Source organism: Podarcis liolepis (genome assembly GCF_965112155.1).
Source record: "Podarcis liolepis genome assembly, chromosome: 3".
Taxonomy (NCBI): Eukaryota; Metazoa; Chordata; class Lepidosauria; order Squamata; family Lacertidae; genus Podarcis; species Podarcis liolepis.
The window spans coordinates 35,993,613-36,020,284 of NC_139557.1; the positions used below are offsets into that span (position 1 = coordinate 35,993,613).

General features: G+C 42.2%; 1 protein-coding gene across 3 annotated transcripts in view; it reads right to left on the reverse strand.

Annotated features, from left to right (window-relative positions):
• Positions 1-18,945, reverse strand: part of KHDRBS2 (KH RNA binding domain containing, signal transduction associated 2) — a 339,999-nt gene extending 321,054 nt beyond the window's left edge. For all 3 annotated transcript variants that reach the window (XM_083495875.1, XM_083495874.1, XM_083495873.1), the window contains exon 1: positions 18,571-18,945. In XM_083495875.1, the coding sequence (XP_083352001.1) occupies positions 18,571-18,661 (91 nt within the window). In that variant the 5' untranslated portion in view covers positions 18,662-18,945. The remainder of the gene's footprint in view (positions 1-18,570) is intronic.
• Positions 18,946-26,672: the final 7,727 nt, after the last annotated feature.

Sequence of the window (26,672 nt, forward strand, 5' to 3'; positions counted from 1 at the left end):
TGCCATTCTAAGAGAACGAGGGAGGTGTTCATGGTGAATTCTGGCACCTCTTTTTCTAGAAGAACAGCGCTGGATCCAGCACTATTCTTAGGTGATAATAGCAAGAGGCAAACAAAATATGAAGTTTTTTTTCCCATTAAAAAGGTAAAGGGACCCCTGACCATTAGGTCCAGTCGTGACTGACTCTGGGGTTGCGGCGCTCATCTTGCTTTCCTGGCCGAGGGAGCCGGCGTACAGCTTCCGGGTCATGTGGCCAGCATGACTAAGCCGCTTCTGGTGAACCAGAGCAGCGCACAGAAACGCTGTTTACCTTCCCACCGGAGCGGTACCTATTTATCTACTTGCACTTTGACGTGCTTTCGAACTGCTAGGTTGGCAGGAGCAGGGACCAAGCAACGGGAGCTCACCCCGTTGCGGGAATTCGAACCGCCGACCTTCTGATTGGCAAGTCCTAGGCTCTGTGGTTTAACCCACAGCGCCACCCGCGTCCCTTTTCCCCCATTATTTGTTACTAATTCCTGTTTGTACTTTGTGCTGAATAACTCATGAGCTACACACACACACACACACACACACACACACACAGAGTGCCATGTCTCTTTGAAGCACTATCACTTACAAGACAGAATGCAAGGCAACGCTTTGAAATATGCACTAGTAATTTGAAGTACATAAAATCTCAGCAAAAGGAGAATTGAGACGTTTCCGCTAGGCCAAGGAGATTGTGAAAGAATATCATTTTGTACACAGCAACTTGGTGCTGACCAAGTTAGCCTAGAAATTGGCCTCATCCATTTCTGTAGGACCTACTCCAGCGGTAGTTTGTTTAGGGTTGCATCCTTAACCATTTTTACTGTTAACTAAAGAGCAGGCATCCTGCAGTGAGAGAAGAAAGAGAAGCCTAATTAGAGAAAACAAAGAAAAATCAGCTTGCATTACACCCTATGGCCCTGGATTTGCTGTGATGGTAGAGGCATGCTGAAGCACAGAAAATTTTTAGAACTGGAGATGTGAAGTAATTAAAAATTAGCAGCAATGCTCAGCTGTTTCTTTCTCTTCTTGCTCTAATCAGCCATCTCCTTATTTCTCTAGTCCTTTTGTTCGTTCTGGGAGATATCTCATTAACCGACTGCAATAAGCATCCATAAAGAAACAGTGGAGGAAATTAGGAGAGGCAAAAAGAGAAACACGCCGAGGAGGAAATGCGAGAGCAATGGAGTGATAGAGGCAGACGAGGGAGAAGAGTTCAGTGCAATGGCAAATGGAATGGAGATGATGAGCAGAAAAGTTCTAAATGAAAATCAAATGGAAAAGTGAGGAAAGTTATAAAAATGCAAATGTAAGAGGTTTGGGGGCCCCCCACTCATTCCTAAAGCAAGAAACCCTCAAATATATATATATATATAATTTTGACTTCTACATTATGGTGGTTCCCCCCCCCCAAGCTTAGTAGGCAACTCCAGAAGATTTCCATTACATTTTGATTAATTAAATATAATAGATAAAAGCAGCTGCCAATAAGAATTTTAAATGACCTGCCAGTTAATTCCTTTAATTTCAAATGATGGAAGCAGGTTTCATTTAACATTTCTAACCTTTGGCGGAAGCTACAGCTGCAAATGATTTCTATTACTGTGGTGCTAACCTCTCCGGCACAGTGTGTGCTTTATGCATGCATATATTTTGCACAAAAATAATCACAACGGCAATTCCTATCAGACAGATGCTGCCAAAGATACAAATCAGTGCTGAAATTATAGTCCTTTTGAAACATTGTGATTAGACTGGTGACATTAAGTGCTTTTGAGCATTCTATTTTAAGAGGTAAAAGTAAATTACTTTTTCCTTTAAATTCCTTTAATGTGTAAATTAAAGGTTATTAATCCTTCTTTATTTAGCTATTAGCTATATACCTTCGGGTCCCTTTTTTTAAAAAAAATGAAGCCTTTGAAAATTGCACAGAAATATATTGGTCTGATGAACATTAAATTTGAAAGGCTCCATTTTCTACATCTTAATTGTATCTGCTAGTCCGCTAGTCTGGTGGGAGAACCATGTGCAGCAGCTTGACCTCCTTGGAGGAAAATGGGATATATATATATATATGCAATAGTAATAAATAATAAGGAGCAAAAAACTGAGTGTACTCATGAACATGCGGACAATGTGAACTAATTTTGGCTCAGTCCTAATCAGCTCCAAGTCACCCAGTGAGGCAGAACTGCAACATTAGCTCCCAGGGCTGCTGCTTACTGGGAGACAGATGGGGAGGGGACAAGTGGTAGGGAGGTCAGTGTGATGTGGACTTTCCAGCAGAACCAATCTAATGCTCCTGCCATTGTGTCTGCACCTTGCTGACCTCCCAAATGCCACTTCTCTCCTTCTCTCCACTCTAGTTAAGAGACAGTAACGCCACTCCTGGGAAACTAGCACACTGTTTTCATTCCATATGGACAACCTACTTCTGGTCTTAATATACGTATGTAGCTGAAATACCGAAGTTTCATTGGGCTACACCTTGTGTTAATCCTTAAAATACATCTTCCTGCAACAATAATTTACGTTTTGTATGAACACTCAGTTAAAAGTGAATAAAATCACCCTGTATGAAATGACAGCGGTGTTGGGGGGTGGGGAGAAATCCAACATTTTTCTTCTTTCAAATTAACTACTGATAGTTTGACATTTTATAAGCATTTGCCAAAGGAACCCTTTACTAGGGTTGCCATATTTGGAAATTTGCCAAAATCTTGACCTCTGACATAGGTTGCCATGTATCCAGATTCCGACTGCCACATGGCAGGCCTACTTTCACACTCTGTCATCAAGTAGCTACTATCTAGGAGAGTAAGTCACTTCCATCTAGTCAAGTGCAACTTCTGTGCTAATAATGAATCAGGATAGCCCTTTTTTAGATGCCGTAACAAAATAGAGCCCCTCCCGCATTAATTGTTGTTTTAAGAGAACCTATCTGTACCCAGAGACTATCCATACCTTTATCCAGCAAAGAGCAATTTATGTCCAAAGCATCTCCCTCACATTAATAAGAGATGGTGGAGATACTCCAATTCCTTCCCTTTGATTTAAATGACATGGACTAATCCCTCTCTTAAGAAACAGAGACATCACCTTACCAACAAAGGTCCGTATAGTTAAAGCTATGGTTTTCCCAGTAGTGATGTATGGAAGTGAGAGCTGGACCATAAAGAAGGCTGATCGCCGAATAATTGATGCTTTTGAATTATGGTGTTGGAGGAGACTCTTGAAAGTCCCATAGACTGCAAGAAGATCAAACCTATCCATTCTTAAGGAAATCAGCCCTGAGTGCTCACTGGAAGGACAGATCCTGAAGCTGAGGCTCCAATACTTTGGCCACCTCATGAGAAGAGAAGACTCCCTGGAAAAGACCCTGATGTTGGGAAAGATGGAGGGCACAAAGAGAAGGGGACGACAGAGGACGAGATGGATGGATAGTGTTCTCGAAGCTACCAGCATGAGTTTGACCAAACTGGGAGGCAGTGGAAGACAGGAGTGCCTGGTGTGCTCTGGTCCATGGGGTCACGAAGAGTCGGACACGACTTAACAACTAAACAACAACAACAACAAAATACCTCTCTGCGTAATGAGTCACAGGTGTTGTCCCAAGTGGTTTACTCTTCACCGATTGGTTGGTTCCTGCCACTCTCTCCCCAAACCTTAACACTTCCTGGGACCCAACATGAAAACAGCTAGATTTGGGGGAAATCACTGTATCCATTTTTGCTGGCCCAAGGAACTCTTCCCTCTTCCCTGATGATACCCAGACCGTGCCTGCAAGCTGGAATATTTTGTTGCGTACACCTAAGTAGCTACTTTAGGAATTACAGTGGTACCTTGGCCAAAGTGTTCATAATTCTTGTAACAGAAGAGTATCACAGGGTCAACTAGTCCAACAGGTAGTGACTAGTGAACTCAAGGAGTCCACTTTTCTACTCACAAAGGATCCCCACAGCTATGCAGTGAGCCCAGCTCAGAGTTAGGGAATAAGTGGACCAGCGGTCTAAACCACTGAGCCTCTTGGGCTTGCCAATTAGAAGGTTGGCGCTTTGAATCCCCACAACAGGGTGAGCTTCCGTTGCTCTGTCCCAGCTCCTGCCAACTTAGCAGTTCGAAAACACACTAGTGCAAGTAGATAAACAGGTACCACTGCAGTGGGAAGGTAAATGGTGTTTCTGTGTGCTCTGGTTTCTGTCATGGTGTTCCATTTAGTCATGCTGGCCACATGACCCGGAAAGCTGTCTTTGGACAAATGTCGGCTCCCTTGGCCTGAAAGCGAGATGAGCGCCACAACCCCATAGTCACTTTTGACTGGACTTAACTGTCCAGGGGTACTATCCCTTTCCCTTTCCCTTTACCTTACTCCTGCATAAGTAACAAGCAGAGTGTTTAGTTCCAGCTGGTTCTTCAGATAGTGCAGTACATATCTGATATATCATGTGTGCCTTCTTCAGTGTATGAGGGACACTGATACCAAAAATGACTCACTTTTTAGGAGTACCATCTGGGGAATTCATAATCTAGGAAGGTTAACTTTCAGTATATATTTTTGGATCCTTGCATCCATACACATATACTGTGTTATCTCAGTTTAAGAACTTCCCTGTTTCTGAACTATTCGGTTTACAAACTCCGCAAAACCGGAAGTAGTGTCCCGGTTTGCAAACTTTACCTTGGTCTAAGAACAGAATCCGAACGATGGAAGGGCACTGGATGAGGGAGGCCTCATTAGGGAAAGCTTGCCTCGGTTTAAGAACTGTTTTGGTTTAAGAATGGACTTCCAGAATGGATTAAGCTCGTAAACCGAGTGGAAGCAAAGGCTCAGAAAAAACTCAATATGGAGGCCAAATGGCCGAAGTATTGGGAAATTTTGGAGCAAGAGGGAGATAGACTAAAACTGCAGAGCTTTGAAAAATTAAAAAACAGAGTGCGAGACTGGCTCCATTATTATCAAATAATGGAGGCATATAATTTGGACAAAAAATTAGGCTTCCAGGTGGAAAAATCAAAATTGGAAACAGAATTGTTAGACCCCAAAGTCAAGAATTTGTCAAGAATGTATAACTTGCTGTTGAAATTGAATACTCAGGATGAAATGGTGAAATCTGCTATGATCGAATGGGCACAAGATGTTGGACATAACATTATGATGGCTGGCTGGGAACAGTTATGGACCACAGGTATGAAGTTTATGGCATGTAATGCCTTAAGAGAGAATCTAATGAAAATGATCTATAGGTGGTACATAACACCAGTCAAGCTTGCAAAACTCTACCATTTGCCTGATAAGAAATGTTGGAAATGTAAGGAGACTGAAGGTACATTCTTTCACCTTTGCTGGACATGCCCAAGGATTAAGAACTTCTGGGAGATGATTTATAATGAAATGAAAAAGGTAGTTAAATATACCTTCCTGAAGAAACCAGAGGCCTTTCTTCTGGGCATGGTCGGCCAATTGGTGCCAAAGAAGGATAGAACTTTTTTTTATGTATGCTACAACAGCAGCAAGAATACTCATCGCAAAGCACTGGAAGACACAAGATTTACCCACCCGGGAAGAATGGCAGATGAAGCTGATGGATTACATGGAATTGGCAGAAATGACTGGCAGAATCCGAGACCAGGGAGAAGAGTTGGTGGAAGAAGATTGGAAAAAAATCAAAGTATATTTACAGAAATATTGTAAAATTAATGAATGTTAGAAGGATGCTGGAATGAAGTTACATGGTTTTAGCAGAAATGTTATAAAGAACTTAGTAAAAATAGATTGTTAATGGGCCAAAGTGTAAAATTTAAGGTCAGATTGTGTTAAGATAAATTATAGAACAAAAATTGAGAAAGATGGAAAGGATTTGCTGAAATAGCTAATTGAACAAGAATACAAAAAAGGGAGGTGTGAGGAGGTCAATGATACAAGTAAATGAAAGGTAGAGGTATAGAGATATCGGATGTGTTTTTTTGAATGTTTTTGCTTTTCTTTTTGTTTTGTTGTATTGTTCTTTTTTCCGTCTTTTTCCTCTTTATTTTTGATGTATTGTGAACTTTTTATTGTTTTCTTCTTTTTTTCCTGTAACTATTAAACTTTTAATAAATATATTTTTTATTAAAAAAAAGCTCGTAAACCGAGGTACCACTGTAGAACGAATGAATGAAAGACCAGTCCATTCCATTCTGAAAAATTAAAGACCATTCCATTCTGAAAAATTAAAGACCAGAGGCAATTTCTTAATATACAGATTAAAAGTGTGAAGGGTTATAGGTGACATGAGTGCTACTTAGGACAGCCCCAAGGAGAATGATTTAACCAGTATGTCCCATCAGCAGAAGCCCTCACCAAGGACTTCTGCTTGCATGATGGGGTGTTCCCCCTCCCCCCTTTGTGTCCTCATGCACACACCCACACCCAGAATAGTGCATGGGGTGGGGAAGGGGGAGAGTTCAATCTGGGAAGCCAAAATGCTTGCACTGATGGAACAATCAGAAGAGTGCAACGTTGAATGACCTCCACTGAAATTAATGGACCTAATGGACTTAGGTTCATTAATTTAAATGGTTGTACTTTGAGTATAACTACCCGCTAAACCACATGACCCTAACTGGGGAGGACAAAAACTGTGCTTTAAATTATCTTTCAAAAAATTTCTTACACTCTCAATATCACCTTGAGGAGATCTCCATTCTTTGAACAATTGCCTGGCTTTCCAGGTTGAGAGACAATGTTACTAATGAAAGTGGAAACTGAATTGTAAAGGTACTTTCATATCAGACTGAAATTTGACACATATGCCTAATCATATGTAGAATCATAGCGTTGGAAGGGACCCTAAGCATCATCTAGTCCAACTGCCTGCAATGCAGGATCCATACGGGATCAAACCTGCAACCTTTGCATTATCAGCACCAAGCTCTAACTGTAGTTACAAAAAAAATTCTGAACAGTAAGAGATTTTAGACCTTTGACTTGACATCAACTTCAAAACACATTCCAGCACAGGACAACCAAAGAAACAATGTGGGACTGTGGGAAACTTACACTGGTGGGAGGGGAAGTTTGCAGCGGCAGCCAGGAATGTATCTTTCTATATTTGCAGAGTGTTTGCTGGGTTTCCTAGTTAATGTGTGCTTTTCTGTTATTCATTTTATGAAACATTTCAGACGACACATTCAATGACAGGAATCCTCTATATGCACAAATTTTACACAAAAAAGAAAAGGGAAAGGGAAATACCTGTAAGAAATACTAAGTTCTGAATGCATTTTGAGATAGCACCTTAATTGAGGGGAAATGCTTGTGATTTCGTGAAAATGGCTCAACAAAAAATACAAAAGTTTTCTTGAGATTACTGCAGGATGCTGATTTTTGTTGAGCTATTTTCATGGAAAGAGTAACATGAATATTTTCTTTTACAAAGATACTATCTAGCCACACTGGGAACTCACATGTCAGCTGTGTGTGTATATGTGTACATTTCTACAATGTTTTCTCTTTCCCAGCACTCTGACCTCCTTTTTTTGTTTGCAAAACGTTTACTTGCTTTGTTTTGGGGCTGGACCGGTTATTAATTTACAGTATCCTTTTTAAAGATTACATAACTTGCTGCGGAAAGGGGTTTATTCATTAAACTTTAAAAGTAGATCAGCAACAAATGTCACCATGTGGAGGGCTCATGTTCAGGTTGCCAACCAACCAACCAACCAACCAACCAACCAACCAGCTAGTCATACTTCCAGGATATTCCAATCCATTTCCTCAACCCGAATTGTTTTTCTAGACTATTTATATGTGTGAGTTTTATTCCTGCAGACCTTGGAGTCCTCCCAAGCCTGTCCATACCTCCTTCTTGTTCTTAGATGCTACTGTTTTGCCTGCACAAGGAACATCACTCAGGGACCGATTTCACTAATTAGTATAGAGGATTTCTGAGAAACTGCTTGAAGGTTTGGCATTTATAAGTGGCATTATACATTATTAGTTAAACAAGGGCAAAGAAACATTAAGAGGTAATAAGGTAGCTCAAGGTTTTCAGATGATGGTAAGGAAAACATTAAGGGAACCCTTGATTCCCAGAACAACTAGTTATAAAGTTCTTGGTCCAGGCAGCAACATCCCCTTCACAGCCTTGAGGATGTGCAATGTGTAGTATTTATTCATACAATGCCCACACCTGGCATTTCAATGCCTGAAAGTTCTTGCAGAATAGCAAGGGGGTAATATTCTAGGCTGAAATAATGATGGCAGAGATGCAGCAGAGTCCTTCCTTGTACTGCACAGTTCAGTGCCTTTCTCTCTCTGTCAGTGCCTCCCATGCTGCAAAGCCCTGTGATTTATGCAGCTTGCCAAGGAGTGCACTGTAGCATCACTTCCACTCCTGAGGGACTGAAGCACGTTCCTCACCCGGGAAGTTATACCCCCTCCCATGCCCTTGCATGGCCCACTAGTAGCTCTGACAAGATGTATCATGTCAGTTCAAGAATTTCAGGGATTCAGTTTTGGTGGAGGGGTGGAAGGAATACACACACACACACACACAGAGAGAGAGAGAGAGAGAGAGAGAGAGAGAGGCAAATACTTTGAAATGTAGCTCTGATCATTTCCCCCCTCTCATGCTTCTTCATAGGTGAAGGAAGAATGTCTTCTCAAAAGAGGAGTGTGCTATATAATTTAGGGGGGGGGAGGGACATGTGTGTTGTCCTTCTGCAATCTCCCATTTATTACTCTTTTGCCAAAGTAGCAAATTGATCCCAGTCATAGCATGCATATGACTTTCTCTGTGGTAAGTAGTTTCAGAACAACATTAATACTGAAATCGCCTTTGGCTAAAGGCCTAGTGAGGGGAAACCAGACAGTATAACTAGCAATTCCTCAGGTTGTTATGGTTAGCTTGAGAACAGAAATGTTGCAAGAGATAGAAGGTACAAATGCACAACAGCTGCAGACGTTGGGCATTCACAGGCTCGTCTGCTTATTAATTTTCCCCACTAGAAACACACAGACCTAACTATTGCAGGGCTATACAAACAGCCACCCCAACCCAAAGCTCTGTGGATCTCCAAGATCTCCAAAGCTCTGCAAGTCACTTTATTCTTGGATACAGCTACAACACTTGAATTTAAAGTGGTCATTATTGGCATCCAGGAATCTGTGTTTACTCTGTGCCTATATATATATATATATATATATATATATATATATATATATATCAGTCCAGAAACAACTGTTCCACCTCCTAATAAAATATGGCCAGTTTAATAGTAGATGCTATGAAAATTTTAATCAAAGTTTACTCTAGATCAGAAGTAGTCAATGTGTGGACTACAACTTCCATCATCCCCAATGGATGGCTATGTTGGCTGAGGATGATTGGAGTTGTAGTCCAAAACATCTGGAGGGCACCACATTGGCTGGCTGTGACCTATATATTCTTTTCTTGTTATCACCTTCCTTGCAGTTTAGCTTTTTATGCAACTCACACATCAGTGAGCAAATGCAGAAGGTCACTTGAATTGTTCCATAAAATGCAACAATTACATAACTCACTATAGGTGAGAAAGTATAATGCAGTGGTTTTCAAACTTCAAGCATCGGAAGCTTCACAGGAGTTCCTTGATAGATGAAAAAGCATTTTGAATGACATTGCCAGAGTAGTGGTGGTCAGTCCACTGTGCGGCCACAGTAGTGTTGGGCATGTTTTAGGCTACACACTCAGCTTGGTTGGACTGATGGCAAAGCTTTCTAGACTCCATTTCTAGGACTCCATGCAAACTGAAAATGCACCCCAAAATGAGTCCCAGACACCAATGAGTTCCACAGCAGACTGCAAGAGTTCCCTGGTAGTAGGTATTTTGAAAACCACCACCATTGCTAGGTAAGCCAGGCAAGTCTATTCAGCTAAACAGAATATCACTTGACCTCATACTTTCCTCTCTGCCATATAGTGCAGGAACAGTAACAAATATGGTACCCTCCAGATATTGTTTGACAATTGTCAGGGGAAGATGGGATCTGGAATTCAGCAAGATCTGATGGGTAAGACATTCGCTACCCCTAAAGTACAGGAATACCCAGTGGCTGCAAAATTCTGTCAGAATAACTTGACACAGTAGCTCGGCTTCTGTGCGAGGAATTCTGAACTGCTCCACCTGCTTTCATGATCTCACTTTGATGATGCACTTTGATGATGCCCTTTGTGTGGATGGAGGCTTTCCTTGCATAGCAGTTGCTGCTATTCTGGAACAATATTCTTGGTTAACTGCTGGCACTAGGGAACCAACACTGCAAGCTGTGGCATTGATGCAGCTGCCCTTTTAACTGTAGAAAACACATTATGACTTGAGTTGATAAGTCAGATCAGGGCCAGCCCTGCCACACAACAAGGTAAATGAATCTGCTTCAGGGGGTGAGATGAGAGAAGCACTAAATCAGCAGGGAGGAACCTCTGCCCAATGGGCCCAATCAGGACTAGTAGACCTTACCATTCAGTACTAGAGGCCATTATGGACTCTTGCCTGCCCTACACCATACATCATATATGATGTCAGATGTAGTGTAGGTAAAAAAAATGGCTCCCTGCATTTGCCCACATGGTCTGACCCCATAGTGCTTTCCAGTGAATGGCAGGTGGGCAGCCCTACCTACCAGTCAAGATAGCCTGCAAGGCTTGGGAGACTGAAGCATCCATCCTGCTGCCTTGAAATGGTTCTCCAGCCCTGCGCTAGTTGAAGGCAAGACTTGGCATCTGAATGGTGCAGCAAGTGTTTAATATGTTAATCCTAACCAGGCAAGGAGAAGCACTGTTTCAGGCAACAAAATGTATCGCTTTCTGGATATAAGAGTATGTACGCTGACTTAAACAATGCATGCAATTATCATGGCAAAATAAGTAACAATAGGATTTACTATCAGATTTCTTCCCATTTCTTCCAATGAAATAAATGAGACTGTTTCACAAGTGTGTACTGTATAAGATTAGGGCTGGGGTCCACTGTTGGTTCAACACTTTCCAATTTCTGATGGACCATCTAATGCCTGATGTTGGTTGGGATACTTTCAAAGGATACTGCATTAGATGGATCTAGCAAGGCACTTCTTATGTTTTCAAGACAGAGTGCATAGTCCAGATCACTGAACACTGAGTCATTAAGTGAACCTGAATATACATGCTTGCTTTGTAAATTTTAAACACATCATTGGACTGCAGGGACCAATGTTAAACCACAAAGCCAGCAAGTCTGAACTTAGGGTATAACTAGTTTACAACAGCAAAACCTTTTCTATGAGAGGAGCAAACCTTTCCCTACTAAAATGCATGGTCCAAAAGGAACACAGGAAGCTGCCTTGTACCCAGCTGGCATTTTTCTGCCAAGCCCAGTATCATCTTCTTTGACTAGCAACAGCTCTCCAAGGGCTACTAGCTGATCCTTTTTTTAAAAAAGCTGGGTTTAAATGTGGGACCATCTGAGCTGCTCTCCTTGCAATCTACTGCTGCATGCAGCTGTAGAAAACACTTTGTCCTTTTTGCTGCAACTGAATAACCCAGATCTGCTCCTAGAATTTGTCCCCAGTCAATAATTAATCAAGAATGAAATCCCATATTCATACTTATCATTCTTTGTTGCTTTTGATTTCATAGAAACTTAAGCAGAACTAAAAGATTCAAGATGTTGGTGCATTATTTAAGTCATCTGTTATAAAATATTAGGACTAGTTTATACATATGTGTTCTTCCATCACTTGAAGAAACACCAAGCAATCATTTGCATGAATGAGTACATTACCACCAAGAAGTACCCCAATCCTAAGCAAGACAGCTAGCTATTTACTGAAGCAAGATCCCTTCCTGTCTGTAACACACGAAAAAGAGCAAAAACTCAGAAATCCACTTACACTGAATTAATGTCATCAACAGTTAATGAATTATAAAGTAAACTTACATTACAATAAGTTGATCTTTGTTCCAAGCCCTGCACAGACAATATCAGTTAATAAATTATCCTTGCAGCTAAGGCTAAAGATAATTATAACCATCCACAAATAAATAGCAAGTGCCTGAATGGCAGTGGGTCACTGGATTAAGCAATAACCTTTCTCTTTGAGAAGAAAGGCATACTCTTCATAACAGTGTACCTTGCAGTTGAAAATAATTTGCATGCAGTGACCTTATCACAGCCTCTTGATTCCCAGCAGAAGTATATATTAATGAGTCAAGCAAACTTTATGTGGCATGCAATTCTCTAGCTCTGAGTACTGTAATAGAATTATATTCAAGAAGAAAGAATTATTTTCAAGAAGAAAATAATGTTAAAATTTGTTGTTTTTTTTAATTTCACATCTAGGGCAAAAGTGGGCAATGTTTTGAAGTTTTCAGGACCTCATTCCCTCAGGGGAACATGATCAAAAGCTTGCATACCAATGGTAGGAAGGGCTAGAGCTGGTGATGGGCAGTGCTAAACCAAAAAATGAGTGAGGCCTTATCCACACACCTACCCTACAACCATGCATGCATGTTCAGTCACACATTCCATCCATCTATCCATCCATTCATCACTGTTGCTTTGTCTCTTTCATACCTCCATCCATCCATTCACAGAAAAACACATAAACATGCACCACATTCATTCATTCATCAACCATTCATTCTTCATAGGGCTTGTATTGTACAGTTGTAACAAGGCTGTGAAACTAAGAAAACATGGGTGCAGAAGAGCTGGCTTTTGTTATATATGTTCATTTCAAGCCTGGAAAGGTATTTATAAGCATAAGCTCACGTGAAGATCCTCTAGGACTTTTGATAAGCCTAAAGAAATGGATGTAAATATCTGCAGAAAGATTGTTTTTCGCAATTACTGCATTGGGCGTCCACTGCACAGGCAAGGGGGAAAGCATGAACAGAGTGCAAAGGGAACACTTGGGTATCAAAGATGCATACAGTATTATCTTCCTGCAGTAAGAGAAATGAGGAGGGGGGTGTATATGTATTTCATCCAGCTTCAGCTTTGACTTGGAAGCATGAAGTGATGAATCACTCACACTTTGCAAAGGTGGAATCTGATCTCAAATAATAACACCCAAGCTTCTTTGTCTAAATATGAACTTCTCCATGGCCTTAGTCAAAAAGCTAGACAAAGCTAGACACTAAGACAATTGCTCCATGAGGGCAAGCATTATGGCTTGCTGAACGGAACGATTCATCCTCTCCTCCCTCTTCTTTTTCCTGATCCTCCTACAGCCAATTTTTTTTTGGGGGGGAGGGTTGCGTGGGGGGAGAAAAGGTGGGGAACATCCCATGCAGAAGCAGAAGTCATTGTACTTTCATTGACATGACTCATTAGTTTAATCCCACCCCTGAACTCAACATGGCATCCATAAGATTCCCAGGTGCTCTCCCATCTATATGCACTAGACCCAAACCTACATTTCCATTTGCCTAAAGCTGTAATACAGAAGGGTCCCTTCAGTGTGCTAAAGAGGTACCTGTGTGATGAAAGGGATATTTGACTTTTCTTCTCTGAGCAGAAGCTCCCATGTTGCATCACACACACACTGTTACTGATATGGCTGAGTTTTAAAAGCAGCTGGCCATGTACACAGAAAAACAAGTGAAAAGGGGATTGGTAAAGAAAGAGAGAGAGAGAGAGAGAGGGAGAGAGAGAGAGAAAGAAAGAAAGAAAGAAAGAAAGAAAGAAAGAAAGAAAGAAAGAAAGAAGTGCCATGAAGAAAGAAAGAAGTGCCATGAAGAAAGAAAGAAGTGCCATGAAGAAAGAAAGAGAGTGACCCTATACATCTTTGGCTCTGATCACATGCACCTTGAGGTCCAGCCTCACCCACATTTGATTCCACCACCAGTATGCTGCCCCTGGCAATTACTTTAAAGGACTACAGCACTAAACATTAAAAAGTTTGCTCAACCCTGTCCTAGAACATGGCTTGTTCCTTTTGAGCACAGCTGCTCACTGAGAGGATATTATCTGCAAATTCTTCATGAGTGTTCAGATCTCTTTCTTTCAGAGTCACAGAACATCTAATTTAGACTCCAGCGTGACCACGGAGAGATCAAATTCTACTCCCCCCCCACCCTGCAATCTGCATAACTTTGCATTTTCAGCTGTGTTTTCTAATCATGGTAAATTGTGGTGTAAAAACACAATTAAAATAGAGAAGGCAAACTTCCACAAACAATAGAAAGTGGAACTGCAGATTCCAGTGTCACACATGTCAGGAATCACCAAGCTGTTGTTTTTTTCATTCATGTTTTCAGACTGATCCCTCCCACTTTGCTTACTTGCGCTCGCTCAAAAATGACATAATGTTTGCCCTACAGTGCCCAACATAAAAATCTGAATTAGTTGCCCCAAGTTCCACGGTAATAATAATAAAATATGGCACATAAAATAAGCAGTTTAAATATCCCCATTGCTGGGTATTTAAATATCTTTATAGCCACTGGAAACTACGTGGTTGAATGATGTACAATGATCTCTTACCTGCCACCTAGAAAGGTTAACTGCAAAATACTGTACAGTTAATTCTGGTAACAATGAACTTAGAAGGATCAGTAATTATGCTGCCTGTTGCAACAGGTGGCCACATAATGTGATCCAATTAGTATGGAGAAATTCTCTTTTAGGATTTGAGATTTTACAGCATCTGAATATTTCCCCTGCTTCTGCTCCTCTGTAATCATATATAAAGGATTTAAAGATGATACTGCTACAGGGAAGAAAGAACAGGCTCTAGGAAGTTTGCTTTTGTGGTGAGACCATTAGACCCTGGGCTTGCCCATATAATGTATGAAAGCTAAGATACAAACATACAGTATGTCTGTACAGAATTCCAAAGGGGCATGTATGCAGCTAATAGTGCAATCCTATACAGGTCTCCTCAGGAGCAAGCCCCTCTGAATTCAATGGGATTTACACCTAAGTAAGTGTGCATAGGGTTGTAGAATTAACATTTCACAGTATATTTCGTTTCAATAGGAACCAGGACTGCATACTTTGGTTACAGAACAAAGTGGATAAATCAACATTCCCCTGTACACTTTCTACTGAGAGTACAACTGCTCAGTCGAGTGGATGCTTAGTCCAAAGTTACTGAGCTGCAGCATCTGGATTCAATGGAAAGCACTCCCAAGAAAGTGTATGGGATTGCAGTCTTATGTCTTTGCACTGTCTGATGCAGGGCCATTCCAAACTTCACAAATTACAAATGATGTTAAATATTTCCGTATGTTGGATCCTTACCATTAACATAACTGAACTAGAGCTCAGTATTATTGATGCTAGTTTATTTATAAGTGCACCTTTCCTTATTGAAATATAAGTAAGGTTTTAAGGAAGGTGTTAGAACTAGCCATTACAAAAATAAGTTATGCATACTGGACAAGGCATACTAATAGTCATTCCTAGGCTCGGAAGATCTATTCCCTAAGAAAATGCAGAGGTTCTTCATAATTTAATCAGATATCCTTAACCTAAACTCTCTTTACACATATCCGTAAGAGTTCTGCTTGAGCTTGTCTGACTTTAACCCTCAAGCATTAGCAAGTGACATGAAGAATCACTTTCAAGTTTAAGCCCTGAAACACAAAGAGGACCTTGTGCATGTAATTGAAATACATTACTAGTAAAAAGACTTCCTAAGTTGTGATTTAAAAGGCTATCCCTCTATTAGCAAATAATAGCCAATATAGCAGATGGCAATATTATAATTCCAGTAAAGATGTCATTTTAAAGGCTAGTAAAGTAATGTTATGAGGGTTTTGAGGGGTGAGGTGGGGGTGAGAAGTAGGCTGTATGTGAGATCCTTCTAACCCCTGAATCCAGAAAGTGTTAAAACATAAGCCAAGCTAGCTTCCTGTGTTGAGGTGATCACCCAGGTGATTAAGAGAACAAAGGGGGCTCTGCTGGCATATATGATAAAGACACCACAGTCTCTGCCCTGCCTCATTCCCAAAAGGAAACACAAACCCTTGGTAAGTGCCTGGAACCCCTGGAATCTCACACCACTCAGAGATTGGGGTGGAATGCAACAGTAATATTGCTGTGTAGTCTCCTATTTGCTGGGCATTTGGATAAACGGTGTTATAATGTTTATAACCTGCTTCCCAGAAGGCTGCCTGCAAGCAATGGCATTTATCGTTACCCTTCATGTAGTTTGTGCTCTCCTAGGTAGATATGATCGCTACAATGAAAGTTTAATTTCTGTAGTGTTTTCTTTAAAGGAATCTAAAACGTGGCTCTAGAAACCTTGACAGATGGTGTTTTGAGTGATAATGCCAGGTAGCTGGTGGGAATCTCACATTAGCATTCTCTGCAGCTTTCATAGGCAGTTCACCTTAGTCTCTTTTTAATATTCACATATGTTCACCTACAGCATATGGGGTGGAAATGCCATAGCCACAGTTTACTAAAGCTTGTGAGCCGTTCTGAGTTGATTTCTAGCTTTAATAGGAAAGGCAGTTGTGAACATATATTTCATAGACTTGCTTTTATTTTTGGCTTTTAAAATAGTTGTATATTTTAATTTCCCACACCCTTATTTCTTTCTCTCTCTCTCTCTCTTACCCCACCCCTCACTTCTCTTGAGACTCCCACTGTGTCTCAGTACATAGTTCCCCCTGCTGGGAAAAGAGAAAACTACACCCACAACGTTAGAGAGAAAACTTAAATTTATCCCATGGGTGCCAAAGTATCTCCTGCAGAAATGGGTATGGGTTTTTCCCCCCTCTATAGAAGAAAAGCAGCTATTATAAGTATATTAAATCCATCATTGATTCATATCAGCATTCCCATTCTCAACAGAAGCACTGCCTTATTGTGGTTTGCAAATAAATACTCTGTCATTTAAGAAGACCTGAAGATTCCTCAGCTAAGTAAACGTGTTTAGTGCTTTTAAGCATTGTGAATTTAGTGCTTTTCAGATTATGAGTGTTTAAACATCAAATTAAGTTGGAACAGAGGCATATGTCCTTGCATGTATTCCTAGATTTCTGTATAGTTGTTTCTATCTAAACATTATCACTAATTGCGGAGCATAATCATATTTACCTACCAGAGTTTCTTCATACTTTATACCCTCCAATAACGTGCTAAGTAAACAATAATAGTACAGAAATAGAGGATATAAGTAAAGTATACAAACAGTATACAAGTAAAGTGAAACAAAACCTCAAGGGATAAGTTCAAGGGAGATTTTTCTGGTGATGATACTTTTGTACCTCAGGTTTTTTTGGGCACAGATTAATGTGACTAGAACAGTTAGACAAAGGCACAACTTGCAAAGTTTTATTTAGTGACTGACCAGCAATGCTGACAGCTCAAAATGGTGAATCCCACAGCACAACTCCATGATGAACAGAGTCCTGTTCCGCCTCCTAGAAAGACAGGCTGAACCCAACAAGGCAAATACGAACCAAATGAAGTGAAATGAAAGCACTGCTGAATTATAGACACTGTGATGGGTTTAGCTCTTGCCATATATATCTGAGTATGAAATTAAAAAGCACACATACACACAGCACAAGACGTAATGAGTTCAAGTGAGACAATAAGATCTCGTTCAAATGAAAGGAGGAACTGTAGCTCTGTCTGCCACAAAAACTCAACTTCAGTTGTTCACTTAATAAGGAGAGAATTCAATATTAACGAGGAGTATGAAAATAAATAAAATCTTCTTGTGGAAACACACGCTTTCCATGGAAATGCAGCAACCATCATGGCTACAGTCCTGGTAGTTATTTATTAAGTGAAAGATACTGGCAAGATTTGTATTTGGCAATGGGAATGCTCAGTATACTGAGGAGCAGAAGTTGTTTTGTATGCTAGCTCCAAAAATCTATTGCAGAGCAGAACCGGGGAGAATCCTGAGTCTTGTCTCTCCCTAAGAGTCTGCCCTTTCTTCCCAGAACATCCACGTCCAACACATTTCACAGCATGCCTAATTGTTGCTTATTCATTTGCAAACTGGACTGACGCTAGAAGAGGGAAGTGGCTCTTCTTCCGGAGTCTTGCCATGAACACAAACTGCCCTACTTGTCCTACAGCATTTCTACAGAAACCTGTCAGCATCTCTGGCTTAACCTTGCACCTTGAAGCAATGCTGCCAGTATACCGTCCCCACTGCTAAGATTACTGTTGCGCACCCGTTCGCATGTCTGTGTCAAGGCGAAGACAGTGTCTGAGGATTTCCTGCGTGTTTTCTAAAGCAAAACTCGACCCCTCTCTCTCCCCTGCACTTTCTGACTTGCCTGAGCACTGCAATCTCTAATGCGATTAAGTCGTTCCCAATCACCCGCTTCTGTCTGGGAAACCGCTGCCTGTATGTAGATCTGAGATCTTATCACAGAAATAGCCGTGCGCTCTCTCCCTCTCTCCCAACAACGGATATGCTTCTGCACGTTTCTTAACCCGTCTCAGTTTGGTTCAAGACAGCAGCGGAGATTAGCAGTTCGCTGTAGGCAGCAGCAACGCAGAGAAATGAAACAAGAGAGAAGCAAGAGAGATCTCCGCGTTAAGGGGAGGCGAGCGAAGTCTTACCTTCAGCCAAAAGGCGCATCGCATGAACAAAGGAGGAATCCAAGGTATCTTTCTCTGCCATCAGCTCGGGTAAATATTTCTCCTGTTCCATAGTATGTTCGGCGGCACTTTGGACCGGCTGCCTGCCCGAGGTGGTGCTGGAAAGGGACAGTGGCAGGAGCTTCCCCGGGTGAGATTCGCCTCTCGCCCTCCCCCTTGCTCGTGGCACTTGGGATGGCTCACTTCCCCATGCACCCAAGCGGCGGCAGGTGCAACACCCCTCGCTCAGTCCCTGCTTCAGGACCCCGGACAGCGCTCCCGCGGCCACCTCCCTCCTGCTCCCCTCCCTCCAGCAGCGCGCGCGTTTGCTCGCCCGTCTGCGTGTGTGCCTCTCCCCCCGCCACTGAGCGCCAGCCTCATACCAGAAGCTTTAACTAGGGAGGTGTGGAAAAGAAGCCTCCCACCCATCTCCCTTCCCTTCACATTGGTGGTCGCAGGCTGGAAGGCGGGGATGCGCGGGGCAGCGCTGCGGTGGGATTGGCTCCCACCCAACCTCGCCGGCTGAAAGGCAGGTTGGGGAGAAGAGACAGGAGCGCTGCTGTCTGTGGGAAGGAGGGGAGGGAAAAGGACCAGGCGCTCCGCTCGCTGTCCAAGGTGCTGAAGCAGGACGAAGGACAGAGCAACCTAGACCCGGCGTCTGAAGCAGCAGCAGACCCAACGCTGGGTTACAGTCAGGGGCCGAATTGTTTCACTTGCACCACCACCCCCGCCGCCCTCATAAACGCCTGGCAATTCGGTTCTCAGGGAAAGCAATTAGCCCGGTCACCGCATATTTTACTGGTTTGCAGTGCTGCTTGGCTGCTTTTAATACGCACCCAGAGACTCTTTGTAACATCCTGCTAGCCAAGAAAGTTGTCACCTTTTGGAGCGTGCTGTGCTCTTAATCACCAATATTTAAGTTTTGCAAGGGGGATCAACCTTATTCATCCCATCTTCTGTCGGGACTGCTGAAAGGTGGTGTGGTGGGGAGCTGATTGTTATGACTGGTACATCTAAAATAGTGGCGGCGTTGGGGGGGGGGGGCGGAATACTCACTGCAGGTTTGATTCATTGCCCTGTCCTTACTATAAACACCGTACAGCAGCTTGACTCGATCCAGGTAGGTTTTTTATGACTGGAGAGCATAAAAGGGAGAGCGAACATGTTGCCTTCACCAGACGGAGAGAAAGAAAAGTGTCAAGCTGAAAGCTGCAGTCTCCTCCTGGCAGTGTGTGCAAGGAGACAGAAACAGTGCTGGAAATGCTTCCCCATCCGACTAGGGAAAGAAGCCTGATGATAAAATGGGGAATACAATCTCCCTCCATTCTGAGCACACACAAAAAGCAGAAGGAGGTAGTAAGATTAAACCTGGGTTTTGTTTTTCACACTGCAAACTGCCCTGGATTCAGGTTTCATGAAGGACAGTATAAAGAAATGTTTTAAATGGGGTAAAAGAAAATGTTAGCTGCAAGCCAAAAGGCAGAAAAGTACCAGCCCTTTGGTGGTGCATGGCACTGTTAAAGCACAAGAGGGAATTAATGAAGCAACTAATATGGTTTGCTTTCTCCTCCACTCCTCTGCCTTGAAGTGTTCCTTCCCTATGCACACTGCAACCTAGTGCAAGTATAGACAGCATGGTGCTCTCCAGGTGTTGTTGGACTACAAGTCCCAGATTCTCAGAGTACTGGGTATGCTGGGTGGGGCTGGCGGGAGTATCTAGAAGGCATCCCATTGGCTATCCTACCTTTGTGCATCTCTTCCTTAAAGGATCCTTATCCTTAAAGGATAAGATGGAATGGTTATAGAAAGGCATTCACACTGAGTTTTCCTAAGAGCCTGGCAACACAGATTGCCAAAGCTGGCAACATAGATTGATACTAGGTACATACTTCCCTGAAGTCCCACTGTTGTTATACTGGACATCATTGCTTCCTCCTCAGTTCTATAGTAATGGATTAAGTCATCCAAAGGCACACCCTTAAAATGACAATTAAACCTCCAGACCTCCCAAATGGCTATTGGAAATGGCATAGAAATACATTGGGGTTTCATTAATCTTCATGAGACTTGAGATCTGGACCTAGGAACCATTTTTAATTAGGGATTGAAGTAACCAAACTGGGTCTGAAACCTCATCTGAACAAATTACCTATATATCAAAACAACACAGCCAGTTAATTCTCAGTGTATGACAGCTGAGCTTCCTTTCATGGTTATGGGACTCCACCCCCTCCCAAAAGCTGTTGGTGGAAAAGTAAGGCAATGATTTGCCCACGACTGTCTGAGATGGAATTTAAAGCAAGGTCTCCAGTTCCAAAAGCTCCGTCCTAGCCACTAGACAGCACTGATGCTCAAAGAATATGACCATGTTCCCTTAGTTTCTGGTACTTCATGTAGCCTGCTCCCCAGAAATTGGTTCTAGGAGGGTCAGGGGAAGCCCCAAAACAGTGTGCAGCGTGAGGGAGAATCAGTTCATCTGGCAAGCTGAAATGCATGTGCAGATGGAACATTCATCATGGCATGATGTTGAATTCCATCCAGCATCTCAAAAAGGCATCTTGCTGATATTCTGGTCATATGCAAATAAGTAAGTAAGTAATTGAGTTACACTAATACAATGAAAGTAAAACTTTCCACACTAACAAGTTAAAAGTTTTGCATGGTGCAAAACAGGCAAGGTTCAAGATCTGAAGTAGCAACCAGGGAGAGAGAAGAGGTGCTTACTCTCAAGCAGGGTCCTTACACAAATGGCCACCTGGCCAGAGCAAAGAGCAGGTTCTGAGACCTGCATTTGATGGGCAGGAATCGGTCCTTGGATGCAGCTGACTGACCAGTACCACTAAAACCCCGAGAGAGAGAAATATTGCTGCAACTGAAATATTGCATGAGGGCCATTCAAATCTAAATATATACAATAGCGCAACATCTGCAAATACACGGATGCACATGTGTGTGTGTGTGTGTGTGCATGTGCATGTGTGCATGTAACTACACACAAATGAGGTTGGTATTAACATCTCAGCTCCAAGGAGTTGAGATATGTATATGGAAAGAACAACACAACAAATAGAAGCATTATTTAAACTGATGCAAAAGCTAAGAAGTGAAAGTAATAGGATAGAATTACAAATGGGAAACTGCAGGGCAGCTCTTGGAAAATATATCTCTGTAGTGATATATTTTATGCTGTTGAATAGTCTATCATGGGGATGGTTAAAAGCTCTGCCATCCAGAGAGAAAACACACAGTACAGAACAACTCTGAGTGGTCAGGAGAAGAATGTGAGCGAATATCAATTAAAATAATGGCCTTTTTTATTCCATTATATTAACAGATGCTCCTAATGAGTCTCCTTTTTCAGTTAAATGAACTCACGTTGATAGTCTTTTGTTGCAAAACAGAATGGAATGCTTTGTAATAAAACTGTGGTGTGGCAGCATCTGAGTCCCAGATAAACCAAAGCTATATAGATGCTATCATTGTTTCAGATAATTCATTATCATAGCATGATGCCCTACAGGTAGGCCTGGAAGCACAACAGACAGGCTAGTCAAAAAACAGTAGTTCAGGAAGAAATCCTTCCACAAGATATGAGAATTATAAACAAGAATACACAGTCAAATAGTCCACATAGATACAAGAAGACATCACCTTGAAGAACAGAATAAATCTTTCATTCTTGCCTTTTTTAAAAACAACAACTGCTTTTTATTTGTTTTTTAAATCTCACTCTAAATAAGCACTCAGTTTGTTCAAAGTCTTCAAATATTCAATACATTTGCATTCATTTCTAAGCTCGGCAGAACAACTCCTTTGCTGTTAAATGATTGCAATTATCTATATAATACATAGACCCCTCTTTGTTGGGAAAGAAGTGTGGATGTGGTGGAATGTATTGCAAAAAAAGAACTAAGTATTGGATTAAGGTGTCACAGCAACAGAAACCTTGGAAAAAAGAGCTTTTTGTAAATGGCAGGTCTTTATCTAAACCAGCTGCTCTTAAGTAAAGCCACTTCCGGCCTGCCCAGGAGGTGGGGTTGCGGGCTTCACACTCACCCCCATGTGAGCGGGGGCTGGTTTCAGCTCCTGCGAGAACAGGGGAATTCCAGCCGCATCTTCCCCCCCAGCCAGCCAATCGGCTGGCTGGTGGGCGTGGCCTGCCCTACTTAGGGCCAGCGCAGAGGGGGCTCACCCTCTTTTCGCCGGCTAGCCCCCACGTTTTCCCACCCTCCCTCCCTTTAAGTAGGCTTTAGGTAGGTCTCTGACTTTGCTATGGACTTCGGTCTGTCGCCGCAAGGGGCATGGTAGGAATTTTTCCCAATTGGCAATTTACAGCCATTTGGTTTTTTGCCTACTTCGTAGCAACTCGTCACAACTCCTCAGCATTGGCGGTTAGGCATTGGTAAGAAGGGGTTAAGAGGATGGGGGGGGAGGACGCCATCACCTCCCCCCAGTGAACAAAGGGTGGTCCGGTAAAGGACTCTGGGACTTCCGGGTTGGTGCCTCCGGCAATGGCGGAATTCCTCTGATCGGGAGGAATTTGCCCCGTGGGAATTTGGGTCTGTACCGCCACGGCGAAGGCGGAGACCCGTACAAATCACAGGCGGGAGAAGCCTGTGAACGTGGGATTCGGCGGGCACCTTTTGCGCCTCCCCTACTCGTGGGGAAACCCGGTTTCGGGGATCCGGAGCGACGTGGGGTGAGCGGCGCGGTGCTTCGAATCGTCTGCTTCTTCCACGGAGCGAAGCTGCATAGCTGTTGCCGGAGAGCACTGACTTTTTCCTGTGGACAATTGGACTCTAAAGTAATTACCCATGAGTAGAGCTGAAGTAGGGAGAATTGGATTTTTAAACGTTTAATTTGGCATCGAAACGGGGAGGTTCGATACAGGAAGTCTGCCTCCCCTTTTGTAAATAAATTAAAGCAATGAGCCTGCAAGCGGAAGTCTTGGAAAGCCTTTTGTAAAAAGACTAAATCTCCATCGGCAAAGAACTAACCCCCCCCTTTGGAGACAGGAGAAGGGGGGGGAGTGGTGGACTGAATATGCCTGTAGGAGAGAGTCAAGAGAGTTAAAATACTGCCGCTCAGACCCTGGAAACGGGCTGCTAGCAGGATCGATGTCTTTTGGAATGTTCATTGACAGCGTTTAGAACATTCATTGACAGGTAGCTAAATAAGAGAATACATTGTTTCTACTGTCTCCGGCTGCTTTTAAAGAGGAGCAAAAGTAACTGAAAACTGAAACTAACTTTGGATTATTGGAACATTGTTTAAAAGAGGACAGTACTGACTAATACAAATAGAAACTGTTTTCCCCTAGTGGAAGCTTTTGAAATTGGTTGCTCTACAGGAGCTGGGCTAGGGGAATTTCCAGCTGCAAGATAAAGAATTGTGAGACTCTGGGATTGACCCTGAGTCTCTTAAGTGTTATGGCAAATGGAAAGGAAAAACAGACGGAATGTCGACAGAAGAGGCCTTAGCGGTCGTATTAGTGAAAATAAACGACTCGCTGGAACAGCTTCACAAGAAAACAGATGTGATAAATGTGAAAGTGGATGCTGCAAATGTTAAAATAGACTTAATGGTAGAAAGCTTAAATAATCTGGGACAAAAGGTGAATACCAATACAGAAACCATCCAGAAATTGATACAGGAATCTACTCTGATACAGCAAACTGCGGATGAAGTCAAGGAGAAAACCCTTGCTGCTGAATGTAAAGCAATACAACTGGAGAGAGAGAGAGTCCCATCCATACAAGGACAACTTGATGAACATAGTCGGGGATGTTGCTTTTGTTTCAAACATTGCAAGCTTTGGATGGGATGGATTGTTTCAGGAGGTGGCAGAGGGACGTCTCTAGATTTGTTTGGCAGGGCAGGAAGCCACGAGTAAAATTTAAGATATTGACGGATGCCAAAGAAGGAGGTGGACTTGCCCTGCCAGACCCCTAAACTTTGTTGTGAACCATCTGCTTTTTGCTGGCTGAGAGAATGGTTGCTTCTTGAAAGCACTGAAGTGTTGGATAATGGCAGATGAAGTTGATGGACTATATGGAATTAGCGGAAATGACTGGCAAGATCCGAGACCAGGGAGAAGAGACGGGGGAAGAAGACTGGAAAAAGTTTAAAGACTATTTATAGAAATATTGTAAAATTAATGAATGTTAGAAGAATGTTGGAATGAAGTTATATGGCTTTAGTAGAAATGTTATAAGGAATCAAGTATAAATAGATTAATAGAAAATTAAAGGAAAAAATAAGGCAAGAATGTATTAAGATAATTATAGGATAGAAAACAGAGGAAGATGGAAAGGAATTGCTGAAACAATAAATAGAAGTGGAATACAAAAAGGGAGGTGTGAGGAGGTCGTTGGAAATAAGTGAATGAAAGATAAGATATTGAAAATATTTGACGTGTTTTTAAATTGTTTTTGTTTGTTTTTGTTTTGTTTTGTATGTAGTGTTTTTGTATTGTATTTGTATTGTTCTTTTTGTTTGTTTGTTTGTAGTGTTGTGTTGAAATTGTTCAAAAAGTAATAAATATCATTAAAAAAAATGATAAAGGACTCCGGGGGGCGTGGCCCTGTCCGAAGCCTATGGAGGTGTGGGCCAAAGGCACGCCCCAGAGCGGTGACCCGGGGGAGCTCCTAGTTGACGTGCCTCAGCAGGAGACTCCCCCTCTATGGTGTTAACCCTTCCCGTGTCTCCAGCAAATGGGCTGGAGCCGGATAGTCGATAGGACCAATGCCTAAGCCAATGCCTCTCATTCCTGAATTCAATAAAATTGTGGCCTAATTCGCCCATTTAACCTTAAATTATGGTGTCTCGTGTCTTTATTTATCCTGGTGGGGGCGGGAACTCGCCACGCAAAGGCTTACCTATGTACGACATGCATAATGATCCCGGTGACTAGGCTAAAGGGGATGCAAACTGCGGTGAAAGGCAAGTTGTCCTAGTCTTAATTCAAAATCAGTTCAGGATTTGCAAGCTTTTCAGTGAGCATTTGGGAAAAGTTTCTCTCTTTTCTAAGAGTTTTCTCCCCGCCCATAATGCCAGCAAAAACGTGGTGTGGTGCTGCAAGCACGCACATTACCATTGATTCTGATTGCAGTAATTTTCAGAACAGTTCATCAAGTGAAACAGGGATCTCAAATTTGTGGGGCTTTGAAATTGGAAAGTTGATGTACAGCCCCATTCTGTGCATGCTTACTCAGATGTAAATCTACCTGAGTTCAACTGGCTTTCCTTTCAACTATGCATAGAATTGCATCCATAATTTATTGGGATCCCACAATTCAACAGCGGCTGATTTTTGTAACTCACATGTATGTCTCATATATGAGATGCTTGAATGTGAAAAGGTAGCCAAATGTATAAATGTGATTTTTTTATGCACGGCGTTGTTTTGTGAATTGCAATGTGATTTTGCACATAGCTCTGTAAGGTGCTGTGTTACAAACTGCTATATTACGAAGTGGTTAAATATGCCCCTCTCATTATTTCTGTTTGCTTAAAACAAGCAGTACTGGATGACTATTTTGCTACTGTAACTGAAATCTTTCAATTTGATGCCCCTACCAAAGAAGAGGCATCTGCTTCAAATAACTTATTGGCGCACTAGAAGTGTTTTGTGAACTCCATCTGAAGTGAACCTTGCAGCAGATTTGGGGTTTCCTTCTATATGGACAAACCTGAGATAATGAGCTTTCCAAAACTGTTCTCTATAGGCTACAATCAGGGGCATCATATCTCTTCCATGTTAAGATGGAAATATAGTTTGCACAGGTGTGTTGAAATAAGGGATATGAACTGCAGGTATGCAAGTGAAATGAAAAGAAAAGGCAATGATGTAGGGAGGCAATGGAAGGCAAGTGCCCTAGGATTTAACATGGAAGAGTTTGGAATGAAAGAGTGTAGTGAAAGGAGCTTGCACAGTATTTTGAGCTTCTCTAGTTAGGCAGTAATCAAAAGCAGGGGAAATTGATCAGGGTCAGCCAAGGTCAGTCTGAAGGACATGCAAAAGTGTTCAGCTAAAGCAGTGAAAATACTGATGGAAAGCATCATGCGGTCAGGATAAGCTTGGG